This window comes from Triturus cristatus, chromosome 2_1 (assembly GCF_964204655.1).
Source record: "Triturus cristatus chromosome 2_1, aTriCri1.1, whole genome shotgun sequence".
In the NCBI taxonomy this organism is placed as follows: Eukaryota; Metazoa; Chordata; class Amphibia; order Caudata; family Salamandridae; genus Triturus; species Triturus cristatus.
The window spans coordinates 633,779,916-633,796,905 of record NC_140581.1 but is presented as its reverse complement, the minus strand read 5'-3'; the positions used below and the strand labels follow the sequence as shown (position 1 = coordinate 633,796,905).

Below are 16,990 nucleotides of genomic sequence, written 5' to 3'. Positions count from 1 at the left end.
TATTAAATATTATTTTATAATCCCTCAATAATTCGACATTGGTAAACACGCAAACCTGTGTCTTGTCTGCTTTTAATTTCTACTAACATTATTAGAAACCAAGTACTTTCATGTTTTTATTCACTTTGTTTCTAAGTAATTTAAAAAACTAACTTGCTCGGTTTAATATTGCAGCCTTTTACATCACTTTTTTAAAGTTATCCTCAATAGTTCAAGAACATGATGTGCTATATGGTAGCTTTTATATCTAAATAGAAATATTAAACCAAATGGACTCCTGTTCTCTTAATAACCTCATAGCTTAGCACTGGGGCATGATTTCGCAAGATAATGCCAGAGTCCGCAAAGGTTTTTTTTGTGATTTCCAATCTGCAAGCATCCTAAATAAAAATAACGATCAAGGATTATTGCCTACTATCAATTATATTTTGAGGTGTGACAAAGGAGTTTAGGGCTCTATATGTGAAGCCTTTTTGCAGTCGTAAACAGCTCGATACAGAGAATCGTGCCATATGCAAATAAAAAAAGGCTTTTTTCTAATGTATAAAACACAATTTGTGATTCGGTAACACATTACCAAATTGCAATTGGGGTTTGCGACCTAATAACGATTTGGTATTTCAAAGGGGTGTCCCTTCCAATACCAAATTTGGCGGCCAAAAAGTTGTTACACAAAACTAGTTCTTTACCACCAGCTAAAAGTTGGTTTTAACTCATTCTCAAATGGGAAGAGATCACTATGGACCCCTTCTCCATTGCGAATGTTTAGAAAACATTTTTAAGTGCAGGCAGTGGTCCCACGAACCACTGCCTACTCCCAAAAACATAAAATTGAAGCATTTCATTAAAAAAAAAAAAAATTAAATGCACCCCATTTTCCTTTAAGGAAAATGTGCTGCATTTAAATAAATTATTTGAAAAAAGATTACTTTATTTAAAAGCAATAACAGACATGGTGGTCTGCTGACCCCAGCAGGCCACCATCCTTGTGATGTCAGCGAATCTTAGTGGGTCACAAATTGAGACCCACTTCATTAATATTCCTGAGGTAGCTGAAATTGTGACCCATTACGAATCAGTAATTTGCAAAATGACCTATTAGTACATAGGACGTTTCGCAAATTACTACACTGGTCACAAAAATACTGGTCGCAAATTGCGACCAGTATTGTGCAACCAGTTGTAAGTTCATCTATCCCCAAGTTCTTTTCACGTTTGCTAAATAATTTTCATTATTAAATCCGACTTCTAGTATGCATATTGCCAAATGTTTTCTAATCTGTTTGCTGGCAAATTCACACTTGTATGAAAAAAGTGCTCTTCTTTAGCTGGTCTTCTTTTTATACAGCAATAGACTTCTGTTTTTGTGTTCTTGGAGTACTTATTGTGACTTTTGTGAAGCCGACCCTAGTAGATAACTTTTGTGAAGGTTTTAAATTCTTAGCCCCATGTGAAATATGTCAATCATAAAGTGCTAATGGATCGATTGTTCTTCTGCCCTTTTGAATTAGGAGAGACCATAGAAGATGCTGTTCGGAGGGAAGTGGAGGAGGAAAGTGGTGTCAAAGTTGGCCATGTTCAGTACATCTCTTGTCAGCCATGGCCAATGCCCTCCTCTTTAATGATTGGCTGCTTAGCTGTTGCACTTTCTACAGACATTAAGGTTGACAAGAATGAAATAGAAGAGGCACGCTGGTTCACGAAGGATCAGGTAAAGTTCAATTCAATTTCACTCTTATATTGATTGGTCTCTGTCTGCTTTGGCATGAAACAAGTACACGCTGCTCTGTATTACTACCCTTATAATACTTGATACCCAGGCACACAGCGTCTAATAATTGTACATTCTAGCAGCGCGCTCATCAAGCATGGCTACTTATTGTTTTTGTTGAGAGACGACGTATAAGAAATCTCTCCGTCCAACCTCTCAAAAATAGAATTTTTGTTTAATTTCTCTGAAAAATATCTACCCTACCTGTCCAATTGTACATTGACTCGAGTAATCTTCTGTAGTTTAAACTGGGATATTGTGGATAACACCAAATCCCTGGGGTTTATCCTTGATAGCATGATGAACCTTTAACATTTTGTGCACATCAGCCTGCTCAGGGTGTAGGGCATTTTATTCCTGAACAAGACTGAAGGACCTTAAAAACTTTAAGTTCAGCTCTTGTGCGTAGCAGACAAGAGTATAAGAATGTCTTCTTACTGGCTTCCAAAGGTTCATCTAGCACCTCCCTGCCCCCCCCCCCACCCTTTGTAGAGCTACGCCTAACTGGGCTGCATGCTTCATTTCTGGATTCAAGAATTTGTACCCGATTACTCCTGTCCTTTGAACACTACAGTGGCCTCCTATTAAAGCATGCAAAAGCAGTTTGTTTAAGACCATTTGTATCACTCACAAATCTTACACACCTACTCTTTTTTTTGTTTGTCTGAGAAACTGAAAATCTCTGGTGATCAAAGGTGGTTGGGATATACAGAATCTGTCCTCCTTGAGCCTCTTACATTCAAACTAAAGCACTGTATAAAGCAAGACTTCTTAGGCTGTGGAGGAAGTACCTGAAATTCACTTCCACCAGCTATACATGCCAACATTATAAAAAAAAAGTCTAAAATCCTCTTGTTCCAAAGACGTTTTGATTGAGACTGAGAACTCTATGTACTCTTCTGTTATCTAAACTTCATTGTCCAATTCAACAGATAGGACACATCTAAAATTTCTCTACCCTGCTGTCCCAACCTTCTCACTACTCTCAGAAGGTTCCTGCCCTTCTCTGTAATCTGCCAGAGTAACTTTCTTACTTTCACTTACTTTTTGCTCTCCTAGTTATTCTTGTTGTCTTGATTTGTCTACTTGTTACTCTTCTTTCTAGTTGGTAACCTTGTATTCTTCCTTACACTGATTTGGTTAGTTCCAGCCCTGTATTGGTAATGGATTTTTGTTTATTATTCCTGAACTAGTTTTGATCTTTTGTAAAGCGCCATAATCCCTTTGGACCATGCTAACACTCTGTAGCATCTAATAAATAACTAAATCATTTTAATTTCAGGCAAGCCTGAATTAAATAGTGAACTTCTTTCCTTTATTATGCTCTCAAAAGTGTGCATTTTTCTTATTTGTTTCATCATACTATTAAAGTGCTGCAAGTCTTACTTAAGGGTAGGCATAGCTTAAAACCACAACTTCAGAACCCAGGCAGTTTGTAAATCGTGGTCTTAATTCCTGATCTTGAGATAGAGTTACACCGTGTCCTTGTGGTACAAGTATTGTTGTACAGCACAAGAGAAGTACTGTGAATCAACCCTAGCAGGTTGTTTCATTAATTCCATTCAGCAGATTTCAACCATTCTTTTCCTTCCTGGATAGCTCCAGTCGCTTTTACAGGGGACATCATAAAGCTTCCCTGGGAATGCATTCCATCAGCATTCTGCCTATTGCTTACCATTGGCTTGAGTTTGTCCCTTCTGTGGCTCATAACTTATTTATTGTATCATTCATAGGCTCTTATTCTGTAAACAGGCCTATAAATCCTGTTCTCACCTTGTCACATATTCTGTGAGTTCAAAGACAGAGGTCAATGTCAGTCTCTGTCATCCGTTATGGCTTGGTGTTTACTTTTCTTTCTTTAACTTCATGATGGGGGTAATTCTGAAGCGTGTTGGAAACGATAATGTGTATTACACCTAGCGTATTGATTTTTCATACGAATATTTTTACACGATCAAAACAAATCCATACACTAGGTGATGACATTTCCGCACATTATCGCTTGTCTCCCGTATATGTTGATCAGTAAAATGTATGTCTGTGCAAATGCAGTGGTTATTTTAATTGAAGATGTGTTGCATGTAATGGCAGTGCGCTACCACACCATGTAAACCCCACTTTACCCCACTACACTTTACTCTGCACCACTCTAGGCCACAGCACTATACTATCCACCACTCCACACCATGCCACTCCAGTCTACGCCACTCCACAATGCGTCACTGCACTCTACTTTGCACCAATCCACTCTACGCCTCTCTACTCTACTTCACTCTATCCTATGCCTATCCACTATATCCCACTCTATCGCACTCTACTCTTATATGAACTGCTGCACTCTTGGCCACTGCACTCTACACCACTCCAGTCTACCCCACTCGACTCAGAAACAATCCACTCTATGCCACTGCACTCTACACTACTCTGCACTATGCTACTCTACTTTACACCACTCTACTCTACGCAACTGCTCGCTGTGCCACTCTGCTCTAAATCACTGCACTGCACAGCAATGTACTCTACCACTCTTGGTCAAAACCAATGCACTCTACATCAACTAGTCTCTAAGACACTATACACTAATTTGCAACATTCTATGCTGCTGCACTCTACGCCGCTGCACGCTACACCACTCTACACCATTGTGATCTATGTTGCCGCACTCTGTGCTATTCTATTCTACTCTGCACCACTGTACTGTATGCCACTGCTCGCTACAGCTCCCTGAAACACTACTCTACTGCACTGTAAACCAATGCACTCTATGCCAATGCGCTCTACAACACTCTACTCTGCAAGACTGCACTTTCCACCACTGAACTCTACATTACTCTACTCTTCACCACGGCACCATTCAACTATTTGCCACTCCACTGCAGTCTGTACCAATGCACTCTACAACACTCTAATCGACTCTGCATTACTCCACTCTATGTCACTGCACTCCATGCCAATCTATTCTTCTCTGCACCACTGCACTGCTCTCCACGCCACTTCCGTCAATGCCACTCTACTCAACACCTCTGCACACTATACTGCATTACTCCACATTACCCTGCACCACTTCACTTTACTCTGAAACAATCTACTCTACTCCACCTCACCCTGTCACTGCACTCTACTCCACTCCACACCACCCTGGGCCATTCTACGCCACTACCTATCTATGCTACGCAACTCCACTCTGCTCTGCACCACTCTACTCTATGCCACTCTGCATCACTGCACTGTACGGCAATGCACTCCACCACTTTACTAAAAACCAATGCACTCTACGCCAATCTACTCAGCACCACTGTACTTTACGCCTCTTCCCTTTATCCACTCAGTGCCACTCCACTCTATGGTACTCTACTTCACTCTATGCTATTCCACTCTACAACACTCTTTCCCACTCTACAACACTACTCCTCTATGACGTTCCATGCAACTCCTTCTATGCCACTCCATGCCACTTTACTCCACTCTATTTTACGACCCATTGCTCCACTCGATGCCACTCCACTCTGCAACACTCAACGCCGCTCCACTCTATGCCATTCCAATCTAATACACTACCTCACTCTATGCCACTCCACGACCGTCTATTCCACTCTGCTTTACTCTACAACACTCCATGACACTCAATGCAACTCCATTCTGCGACACTTTACACCACTCTGATACCCTACTCCACGACTCCCTACTCCACTTTACGCTCTTCCACTCTTCAATACTTTACTCCTCCTCCACACTCTACGCCACTCCTCGGTATTCCTCTCCATTGCTCTCCACTTTACTGCATTCTACTCCACTCTGTACCATTCTATGCCACTCGTCAATTCTACACCCCTCTGAAACTCCCTATTCCACTCCATAACCTTCCACTCTACTTCAGAACACTTTTCTCCACTTCACTCTCCTTTACACCACTAACATTTAGCCAAGCTGAACAACAGCCACGTTCGTGTTCAACATGGCTAAAACATTGACAAAGCCAATATCTCTTGCAGAGGCAAGACCTATTGGCATTGCCGATGTTGATTGTTTTTTTCTGCCATTTTTAATGCTGGACAACGCAATACATTTGAGAGTCACAGGAACCTTAAAAAATGTCTTCATGTAGTCCAGACAAAAATGTATTGGTATTAATAGGAGGTTGTGTTGAGAATGAGAGTAGTAGATTAAGTTTGGAAAAACACTTGTGTTAGGGAACGTGAATTCTAAGGTTGAGATGAGAGTGCTACTTTTGGGTGACAAATTTATGTTTGTATTGTGACTTGGAATGAGAGATGTATTTTGTAACTGTTACTGGAGAAATGCACTTGGGATGTGAATTTTGCTTTGGAATACAATTTCTTGTATTATGTCATAGCAGATTGAATATTATTCTAGGCACAGAATAAATTACTATCTCTGATAAATTAAAAACAATAAGAATGAAATGGGGTAGTTTATGCTGAGCTGCGCAACCATAACTAATTGTTTGACGTACATGAAATCACAAAATTCATAAACATCATTGATTACTTCGGTTTTGATGTGACCAGTCACGTGATAGTTACTGATGTCCCATTACAAATGACATGACATGTAGATATAAGATATCAGTCTCTCTGATCATTAAAAGTGACTGTATCAATGTTAGAGTTAATAATAACATCAAAGATAATGCATGAGGAAAGGCTGAAATGTTAGAGGATTATTAATATATGTATAATCATTTGAAGTTATATGACTGTTTAGTCAAACGATTCTCTTCTTTAAAATTTGTTGCCATGTCCTAGGTGCATATTGCCATTTTTAGGTCTCGCCTGACCCAGCGCATGCGCTGGTCTGGCGAGACTTATTGAGAGGGCTCCAAAAAGTGCTACCAGGCCAGCATAGAGCTACAGTGCATGTGCGCGGGCGTGCGCGCCGCGCTTTACCGCGATTACTTTCACTTTCGCGGCCGCTTGGCATAGTCAATAGGTCTTGCTTTTGGGCCCTTATAAGTATTTAGTTATGCAACTGTTGCATGGCTAAACACTTATAAGGTCCCAAAGGCGAGACCTATTTGCTATGCCAATGCTTGTTAAATATGTTGTCAGGCCCGATCGGGGAGCCACGTGTCAAACAGTGGCTTCTGGGCCTCAGTTGTAGGGACTAGAGTTGGCCTCTGATGTTCCTGTGTCCTTGCCTCTACGGCTCTGAAAACTAGTCCAAGTACTGCCCCCTTCAGCAGTTGAGACTCAGTGGCAGTGAAGAGGAACAGTTAAAAGGCTTCTCAGGTTTGTGTAAACCCCAGAACTCAACAATCACTCAGTGCGCAGAAAAGGAAAGTTCCTTAATCTACACACTTAAAATGAACAACACAGGAAATGATAGCAGATACAATAAAAACACACTTGTGCTTGGGTTACTGGAAGGGCGTTCTTCACAACCGTCCCCTCCCGGGTGACCCCCACACCCTCTTGTGAATGCAGGCAGTTCCACCTAAGGTAATAGTGTATATTAGGCATGTATTAAAGCTCAGGTGGAAGTTACCACTGCTCTGTATGTGTTAGCACTCAGTTTAACATAGTTCCCTTTTGTTCAGTCTTACCAAAGTGCAGGTCTCAGTGTCTCTTGCAGCAGTGGATTAGGGACCTGCAGCACGCGTCTGTCTTCTATCCCACTTCTGGTGAAGACATGTGGCTTTAGGCTCAGTCTAGAATATGGGTAGGCCATAGGAAAATAGAGCAGAATATCGAGGTAAATCATTGCCCTACGTCCTCAAAGATGGAGGCTTACTGCAGTAATGACATCTCTTTCCGGAACTCGCTGTGAGGTGCAGCACAGGGTCGGAGATAGCAGCAGCACAGTGACAGCATCCAATGCAGGCACTGCTCTTGGTCGTGACAGCGCAAGATGCCTCGATACAGTTTTTGTGGCTGCACAGTCTGCTTCAACACAATTGTGGCAGCAGCTGTGAAGGCAACTCTGGTCAAATGTTTGCGTATCACTTTTCACCTTAAGTGGTATGGGTATGCCCAGACGTGGGTCCCTTGCTCACTGTGCCACTGGATTCAAGCTAGCCTGGCTGATGAAGGGTAATACCCAGAAACCGGTCCCAGGATGCTTGTTTGCGGTCCAGGGAGGACCTGGTTTGGCAGTTCGGGTTGGACTGTTCCCATGAGGCACAGGGTCAAGGCTGATTTGCATATGGCTGGGTCTAAACGGGGGTGGCATGGTGAGCAAAAGAACAATGGATTTAAACCCAGATCTCTTGACTTGGGGTGAATGTATGATTTATTCAGCATTCCGTCCATCATTTGTTTGCGTAGCACAGCAGTGACCTCTCCACCTCAGGTGCAGTTCTTAGTCATGGAACCAACAGCCGCTTTCTGCGATTCCAACTCAGAACCATGATCTCAAAGAGACTGCGCACACCTCCTCAACTTGCAGAACAGTCTCTACAGTCTTCCTTCTCCTGGCAGATCTTCATGTCACTGGGGTCATGCTGCTTTTGGCAGTTGACCTTCTGCACAGTTGGCATGCTCCTTCCCACTCTCAGCAGACAGGCTCCCTTTTGGTGCTCCAGTCAGAGGAGCAGCTTCTTCACAAGGACAAGACTTCAAGTAATGACCCCTCTCCTCAGGGGAGCTGGCTGTCAGACAGACTGGTGGTTCAGCAGTCATCTTAGTACACTGAAAGGCACTCTTTTCCTTTTCCAAAGAACCAAATGACAGTGCTACACGAATACTAATCCACAGCTCCTCTCAGAAAAGATCTAATTGAATTTCTACTGTAGGCTTGTCTCCTCTGTCCTCACTTCAGTGTCTAGGTCTCCTCCCTTCAGCTTCAGAAATGTGAATAATACACTTCCTTATCTGGGAAAAAATCCTCACCTCTATCTCGTGAACAGGAGTAGGCCCGGGGCTTCCAAAATAGAACCCATCGGCATCTAGTGCACTGGCTCACTCCTACAGACAATGCAGGTACCACACGAACCATATACACAAACGTGCACACTGTGCACTTGAGATGTTAGAGCTAGAATCTGGGTTAGCACATGCAAGCATAACTTTACACTAGCTGGTCTCCATCCATCTGGTAGATTCACAAAAGATGGTACGCTGCCACCACCACTCTAGAATTTAAATCCAGTAGTCTATAAGTAAAATGAGGCCATGCTTGGTGCGTCCCTCTAAATGATAAGGCAGGTCCAGGACCTTACTCATGTCGGAGGGCAGATATCTGTGCACACACAAGATTAATGTGAGGCTAGTGCCAAAATCATAACACCAATACTCGCAATCGAACTCTCAGGGCATGGGAAAACAGCTGCACATCATGCAGGGATATTCCTGTCCCAACATATGTAATGAAAGTATTGTATTACTTTAAAAGAATAGGATGCATATTCTGGGCAAATCCCACAATTTGGGAACAAAGATACATATGCAGAACAGTTTAGTTTTAATTCTAGTCCCAATGCCACTTAGAAAATGAATTATACTTTTTGTGTATTAATGACTGGAAGGGGTTCTAGCAGTAGTCATTGGTACTCCGGCACGCCTTTGCTTTTCTATATCAAAGCAACTGAAGGAATATCTAGTAATGAACATTAGTACTCCTCTTTTCATTTATATACGAAGACCTCTGGTAAGTGTCATGTCATTTAACGTGTGCAGGGACATCTGTTAACTCTCAGTAGAATCTAGGTGGTCTTGGTAAAGAAATATGTATTGGACTACAATGTTTGAAGTGTATGTAATTACTGACAGTAATCACACAGCTGGTTAAAGTCTTGTCACCAGTTATGAATTGATGAAATCATGTGTCACGTCCTGTATGAAGTCAGGAGCAGTTCATTGGGCTAGGAGAAATTATGGTTCATAACCATAATGATATTAAGTTAATGATCATCTAAGCATCTAACTTCAACATTCTTTAATATACATGTTTCCCAGTTAATATTTTGGGCTGTCTTTGACATCCAGTGTCTTTGGCATTTGTCAGTGCAAAATATCCAGCTTTTTGTATCCACAGGCTCCCAAAAATGTACATAAGAAATTAAATACAAAATGCAACTTGAGGCCCTTTTCACCCCCACCCCCGCACCCTCCACCTACCCTTCAAATTCTTCTCTCAGGAATCTACACCCACCATTTCAAGATCAGACCTTTGTTGTTCAGATGGTTTGTGCATATTGGTCATGAGTGGCTAATCCAAAAGAATTCTGGTTGCATGTATTATTAGTGTGTACCAGACCCAACTGGTGATAGTAGCAGGGCATGGTCCTTGGTCATGCTCTGTACAGAGTACCTACTGTTATCATGCAAAGCTGTGAAAAGAGTTATTGATATAGGAAAGAGGGATGATAATGCAATCTCACTCCAAGTCTGGCAGACTAGGAAAACATACATCATTGTTCCTCATCCTAATGTTGAATTTAACATCTTTGTGGTCAGGTGGCCCAATTTTACTGTGGTGGAATATGACGTTTTACACAGGGTTTTTATACTATGTCCTCACAAACATTGCAAAGTTAAGTCTGCAAATGGCTTCTTAACTGAAATGGTCAGGTCTTCTTGCCAGTCTGATTCCAAACCCAGAGTCAACTGTAAGTTTGTGACCTGTTTCACAAACCAACCTCACAAAAGGTGATGAGAGAATTGCTTGAAAACTGTATAAACCACTGGCAGTCGCTTTGGGTAGTATTAAAGACTCCCTGCTAACAACTGTTGCGGAATGTTTTCAATTTAACCAGGGAACTCTTGCAGATCCCCTTCTAGTGTGAGCCGCCTTTAAGGTGGTGGTGAGGAGCTAGTGTATGGGTCATTCTGTTGGGGTGAAAAGAGAGTTACACAGGGAACTCACTGTATTGGAGTGCAACCTGCACGGCATAGATAACAGATTAGACACTGATGACAATGCCCAAGCGGTACTCGTGGAGATGAAGGGCAGATATAGTGCTGCCTTGGAGCGCCTCCGCTGTTTAAATTTGAAGGATTATCAAGCATGGGTTCATGAGTAGGGGGGCCGCTCAGGCACACTCTTGGCTCGACTGATATGCCAGGAGGCCAGGGGCACTCCCATAGCACAGGTTCTTACTGAGGAAGGGGAATTGGTATATGCTCCTAAGGCCATTAACTCAGCTTTTTATGATTACTATAAAACTCTGTATGCCTGTCCGAAGTCCGTTTTGCCAGGAGTGATGGAGGACTTTCTTTTATCCTTACCTCAGCGTTCTTTAGGTCCAACATTTTGTGAGGGCCTTGGGGGAGGGGCCTATAACACTACAAGAAATCTGCCAGGCCATCAAAGACACGGCAGCTGGTAAGTCGCCTGGCCCAGATGACCTGCCAGTGGAGTTCTATTCCTCATCCGCACTGAGGTCGACCTGGGCCACACCACCCATCTGGTTCTGCTAGACCTGACAGCTGCCTTTGATACCCTATCTCCCTCGGTTCTAACATCTCGTCTTAGTGAGATAGGGGTGTAAGGTTCGGCACTGAGCCTTCTGGCCTCCTTCCTCGATCAGAGGGTCAAATTGGGAGAGTATCTATCTCCATCCACACTGGTGCAATGTGGGGTTCCACAGGTGTCGGCTTTAAGTCCGACCCTCTTCAATATCTATGTGGCCCCACTTGCCGGGTTAATAAGATCTTACGGGATGGAGGTGGTATCCTATGCTGATGACACCCAGATTATGGTGTCCCTCTCCCACTCGGTCAGTACCTCCGCTCTCAGCTTCAGGAACTGCATGGAGGCAGTTTCTCAGTGGATGATTCACAATTCACTGAAGCTGAACGGGGAGAAAACCGAGGTCCTTGTTTTTGGTGGAAATATGGACATTTGGTCTTCTGAATGGTGGCCTCTTTCTTTGGGAGCGTGTCCCACACCTACGGAATCGGCTCGTAACCTGGGAGTTATGATCGACCCCGCTCTTTCCATGGCTCAGCAGGTAAATAGGACGGTTGCTATTTGCTGGGGAATCATTAAGATCCTCAGGAAAATTAAACATTACCTATCTCTGCAGGCTCGTAAACAGATTGTTGTTGCACTGGTCGCCTCACGGCTTGATTATTGCAACGCTCACTATGCCGGCATAAATAAGGGCCTCGTGCAACGCCTGCAAACTGCCCAGAATGCGGCGGCTAAATTTGTGCTCGATTCCCCTAGGCTTGCTTCAGCTGCTAGGAAGAGTCAACACTGGCTCCCGATCCAAGCCAGGATTGCTTTTAAGACCCTTTGCCTGACTTATGGGGCGCTATCCGGCGATGGGGCTGGGGGGGTGAAGGATCTGCTGGTACCTTAGGCCCCTTGCAGAAACCTCTGCTCTTCGAGAAAGAGCCTGTTGTCAGTGCCCCGTTTTTGAAGAGTTAAATGGGGAGGAAGGGCTTTTTCGTCTTTAGCCCCTAAACTGTGGAACACTCTTCCCCCTGAAATCAAAACTCAACATTCTGTACTGACGTTCAGGAAGGCATTAAAGACATGGCTCTTTGCCAAGGCATACCCATAATTTGGTCCCTGGTCCGTAATATTTTTCTTGGTTAGGCGCCTTGATGCCTTTGGGCTTAGTAGCGCATTATAAGATTTCTTTCATTTCATTTCATTTGCATCCTGTCTTGCCCCAAAACTCGAAACTATTGTACGCAGAGTTGCTACGGTTGGGTTTTCTACCAGTATTTTCTAAGGAGGCATTCGTGATTCCCCTCCCCAAATCGAAGTTATCTGCCACTGCCCCGTCAGGGTACCGCGCCCTCTCTATGTTAAATGTAGATTTGTAAATTCTCTGCAAAATCCTAGCAACAAGGCTGCTTCCATATATGGTGAACCTTATACATGAAAACCATAATGGGTGTATTCCAACTAGGTCCACTTCTGGGAATCTCCGATGGTTATTTCATGTTCTTTACCATCGAGATACCGCTCATTGCCCAGAGTCTTTGATTGGGAGAAGGCCTTTGACTCGCTAAGGTGGGATTTTCTATACGCAACTATGAGGAGAATGGGCCTGGGGAGGGTTGGATTCACTGGGTGCGCTGTTTGTACACTGACCCCACTGCAAGGATTAAGATGGGCGGGACGGTCTCTGCTGCACACTGAGTCTACCGGGGCACTAGGAAGAGGTGCCTATTGTCCCCTCTATTGTTTTCCCTAGCTATTGAGACCCTGGCAGTGCTCTTCCGGCAAAAAGGGTTGGGTAATGGACTGTTCATAGGGGGTAGGGTGCATGTTATATCTCTGTATGCGGACGACCTCTCTTAAGAATGGGCAGGCCAGTGTAGTCAATGCCATATAGTTGCTAGATGCATTTTCAGCATTATCGGGTCTACGAGTTAATCGGACCAAGACCCACTTGTTCCCTATAAGGGTGGACATGTCACAACCACCTGTAGGGCAGATGGGACTGACGTAGTCACCCCATCTTTTTGATATTTGAGTATCCTTGGAGGACCTCAAAGAGGGCAACCTAGGCCTAGTAGTCCAATCCTTCAAAACCTGAATTCAGTGTTGGTGCTCCTTAAAACTGCTGCTGATGATCGGTATCGCTTTGTCTAAAATGATTTTGCTTCCCAGACTATTATACTGTTTGTTTAATCTTCCACCGTGCTTTTGGTTTAATGAGTTTGACTCCCTACTTCAGGATCTGGTCTGGGACCGTGGGCACAATAGAGTCTCCCTGATGGTCTTGCGGAGGGCCCTGGAGGCAGGTGGGTTAGGGGCTCCTGATTTCGAGCTGTATTACTTTGCCGCCCAGCTTCAGTGGTTATCTCGGTGGCTGGATGGCAGACACATTGACTTGTTGGGCCCTATTGGACTGACTGGCAACCAGTGGCTTTTACTGGCAAAGCGCCTCAACCCAACGATAGGCACCGTGTCCCAGCATCCGTCTGAGGGTGGCAATACAGTGCTGGTGGAGGTGTGTGAAGCGCACATTGGGGGCGCCCCTGTATGCCTCTGACTTGCCCTTGGTGGGCCTGCCACATGTGGATCCTCCATCGACGTTTTCGAGTGTACAGCTGGCTTCTTGGACGGCGGCGGCCCTCGTGACTATGAGCGACTGTTTCCTGTTGGGGAAACTGCTCCCACTGAATGATCTCATAGACCAGTATGGCCTGCATCCCTGGCCAGTTCCTGACCTACCACACCATGGCCAGGGCGTTCGGGGACCAGTGGCCTGGGAGTAGCGGGTAACCGGTTACTCGCAGCATATTACAGGCGCTGGTGACCCTGGATTCTTCAGGTCACTTTGTGAGATGGCTTTATAGGGCACAGTTGGACATGCACTTGGGACCATTGACTGGAGTCCAGGAGAGGTAGGCTTACTACTGGGCAGAGACCTGACTGACCTGGAGTGGAGCTGGACCTTGGGTGTCCCTAGGCGAGTCTCCAGAAACACCAGCTTTAAATACGTCCAATTTAACTAATTACACTATGTACCTTGAGATGGAAATTATTGCTTCCTGTTTGTATAATTATTTTGTATTGATTTAAATGCAAATAAAAACAAGTTTAAAAAAAAAAGAGTCCGTAAAACCGACAAATGGAGACTTAAATGTTCACCCAGTGAATCAACGTGCCCATCCTATTGCTAGGTAAAGAAACCTCTGATTAGATGATGTAGCAGCAGTCATGTTTCATCCACTCCCTTTTAACATCATTAACAAACAAATCAACTATCATTTGTAAGAAATTGAGTTGTTAGTTAAGGGGAATGAACTCCTACTTTAAGAAACAAACACAGTCCTTGCCAGGGGGAACCACTAAGGTCACTAAATTAACCCGAGTTCAACTCCCTGATAGTTACTACACAGTGTACCAACCATTTTAGAACCACAGCCCAATTTTCATAACGAAAAACTTTTGTAACTAAAGCATTGGGTGCTAGCTCGCTGTTACTTACAGACAGCACATTTTCCATTGAAAAGGCTTCTACATTTGCGCTTACGCACAGTTTTACTGATAAAACTATATTGGAACACAAACGATAATAAATGGAAAGCGCGTTTCAGTGAATATGTATCATTCGTGCATCAGCAAGTAAAGTGTCTTGACTTGTTTTAATGCTATTAAAATCTTTGAATCCATCACACTTTAGAATTACATAAAAATGTGCTTCATTTTTGATTTCCTAACTGCTATATGTGTACAGTTCATTTACAGGTATTTACGTTTTGTTGTGTGTTACAAAAAATGATAATTTTCAGCCTTTCCGTGCACAATTGATGTACACCAGCAAGATTGTCACATAATTCACTTTTACTTTCTCTGAATCAAGGTGAGGGGAGTTTCTAATCACCAATCCCCGTGTTAAAATAATAAGGCACAATTTTTCAGAAGACATAACCGGACATTTGACTTATGTCTTTGAAGTGCAGCAAATTGCGACAAGATGAATACCAAACTTAAAGGCATCTTTCTTTATTTCTTGGACTTTCGCGACTCACCAAAAATCGGCTCACGACCAATTGGTGGGTCACGACCCACAGTTTAGTAAATAAAATAAAAAATCTTTTTAAAAGAATAACATTTTCTAAATAAAATGACACCATGATGACTAGAACCTAATAAAGGGATATGAATTTTTAAAGTTCTAAATAAAAATAGCTCCAAAAAGCATTAAGCGCCAACCGTAGTAAACTGTTCATGGTATACCGTGGCCGAGGCCTGATTTGAGACTGACCATAATGGAGGATGGATCATATATAAGAACTAGGTCCGACCCGGCCGGAAGATTTACCTTTGGATTTAGGGACTGATTTAGAGTTCAATGGATTGTTTACTCCGTCACAAACGTGACGGATAGCCCTCCGCCGTATTACAAGCCTGTTATGTCCTATGGCACTTGTAATATGATGGACGGCAGATCTGTCACGTTTGTGATGGAGTAACTCATCCACTGAATTCTAAATTAGACCCTAGGTCTCAAAAATGGAAGTACATGGTCTTCAGAAGAACATGGCAGCAGCGTGTATTTGAGGAGGGCTCTTTATGGATTGGATAGCCATCACATGAGGTGTCGGTTGGGGTTTTGGTGGCAAAGCTCAGAGTGGGGGATATTCTAAATTCATGTCCAAGGAAGGTCCATTGCCGTCCAATTTGGCGCCTTCGCCCTAACTAGATTTCTTTGTTCGCACTTAGTCACTTTTTTGTAGTACGAATTCCTCCAGCAGGGCAAGGCTGCAGGTTTAGCCGAAGAGGGCTCCACTATGCCAAATATCTTCTCCACGAGGGCCCGCTGAGTCAGATTTGCTGCTGTGGAGGAACTCTGAACAGGAGATACCTACGTACCCTGGTCGGATCAGCTTGAGAGATTTGTCCTTGTCCACCAGAGGTATTAAGAGCCAAAAGGTGTTCGAGGTTTTCAGGGGTGGCAGGAGAAGTCCATCGAGGTACAACTAAGGGTTCTAAGACCTCAAGAGCAGCACTTTGGATCAGTGCTCACTCTAGCAAAGGTAGCAGCAGGTTCCAGGGCAGGTCCGCTTGGCACTGGTCAGTTGAGCAGTTGCAGGAAAGACCCAATTTGTCTTATTGTGTCCCTGTTGCTTAAACAGGAGGTCAGCCTTATATCCCTTAGAGTCCAAGAGAGAATGGGTCCCGTCCTTAAGGTCTCTTCTCTGGTCTCAGGTAGCAGGCTTAGTCTTCATGTCCAGCATTGTTCTGAAGACATTTCACATTTTAGCCTGGAACCAGCTTGTGACTTGGGGTGACTCCTCCCTAATCAATGGGAGTAAAAGTTCCCAGAAGTAAGAGAGCTTGGAATAAGAAAATGTTTTTCATAGGAAAATTGCCTTGAGGTTGGGAGAACAAAGACTGTAGGGATCAATTGTCAAAGTTAGAAAAAATCTGAAATGATGTGAAATATTCTCTAGCACCCCAGACGGAAGGCTGAAAAATGTACAGTTCAGATCCTTGAGAAGATGCAGTCGATTTCCCCTCCTGGGTTATTTCGATAAACCACACCATTTACATGCATTTCTTATTGACCTTGCTTAATGGATATCACTGAATGACTGAACTAGTCTGTGTAGCCGGCTCTACTGTAGAGGCTATTGCATCGTCAACTTGGCCTGCTTCACCACTGGTATCCTAGGGTTTATTGCTGTCATAAAATGTCCATCATTCTTGTGTATGCGAGGCAATTGCACAAATAATCAGTCTGGTTTATTTTATATAAGCGAGAATATTGTAACAAAATTGTATTGTGATATAGCGCTTAACTACTGCCATTCACCAATTCTTAAGCGCTTTGACTTGCACTTGTAA

General features: G+C 43.5%; 1 protein-coding gene across 2 annotated transcripts in view; it reads left to right on the top strand.

The window, feature by feature from the left end:
• NUDT12 (nudix hydrolase 12) overlaps positions 1-16,990 on the top strand; it is a 193,828-nt gene that overhangs the window by 138,412 nt on the left and 38,426 nt on the right. For both annotated transcript variants that reach the window (XM_085632571.1, XM_085632572.1), the window contains one exon: positions 1,512-1,711. In XM_085632571.1, coding sequence (XP_085488697.1) covers positions 1,512-1,711 — 200 coding nt within the window. The remainder of the gene's footprint in view (positions 1-1,511; positions 1,712-16,990) is intronic.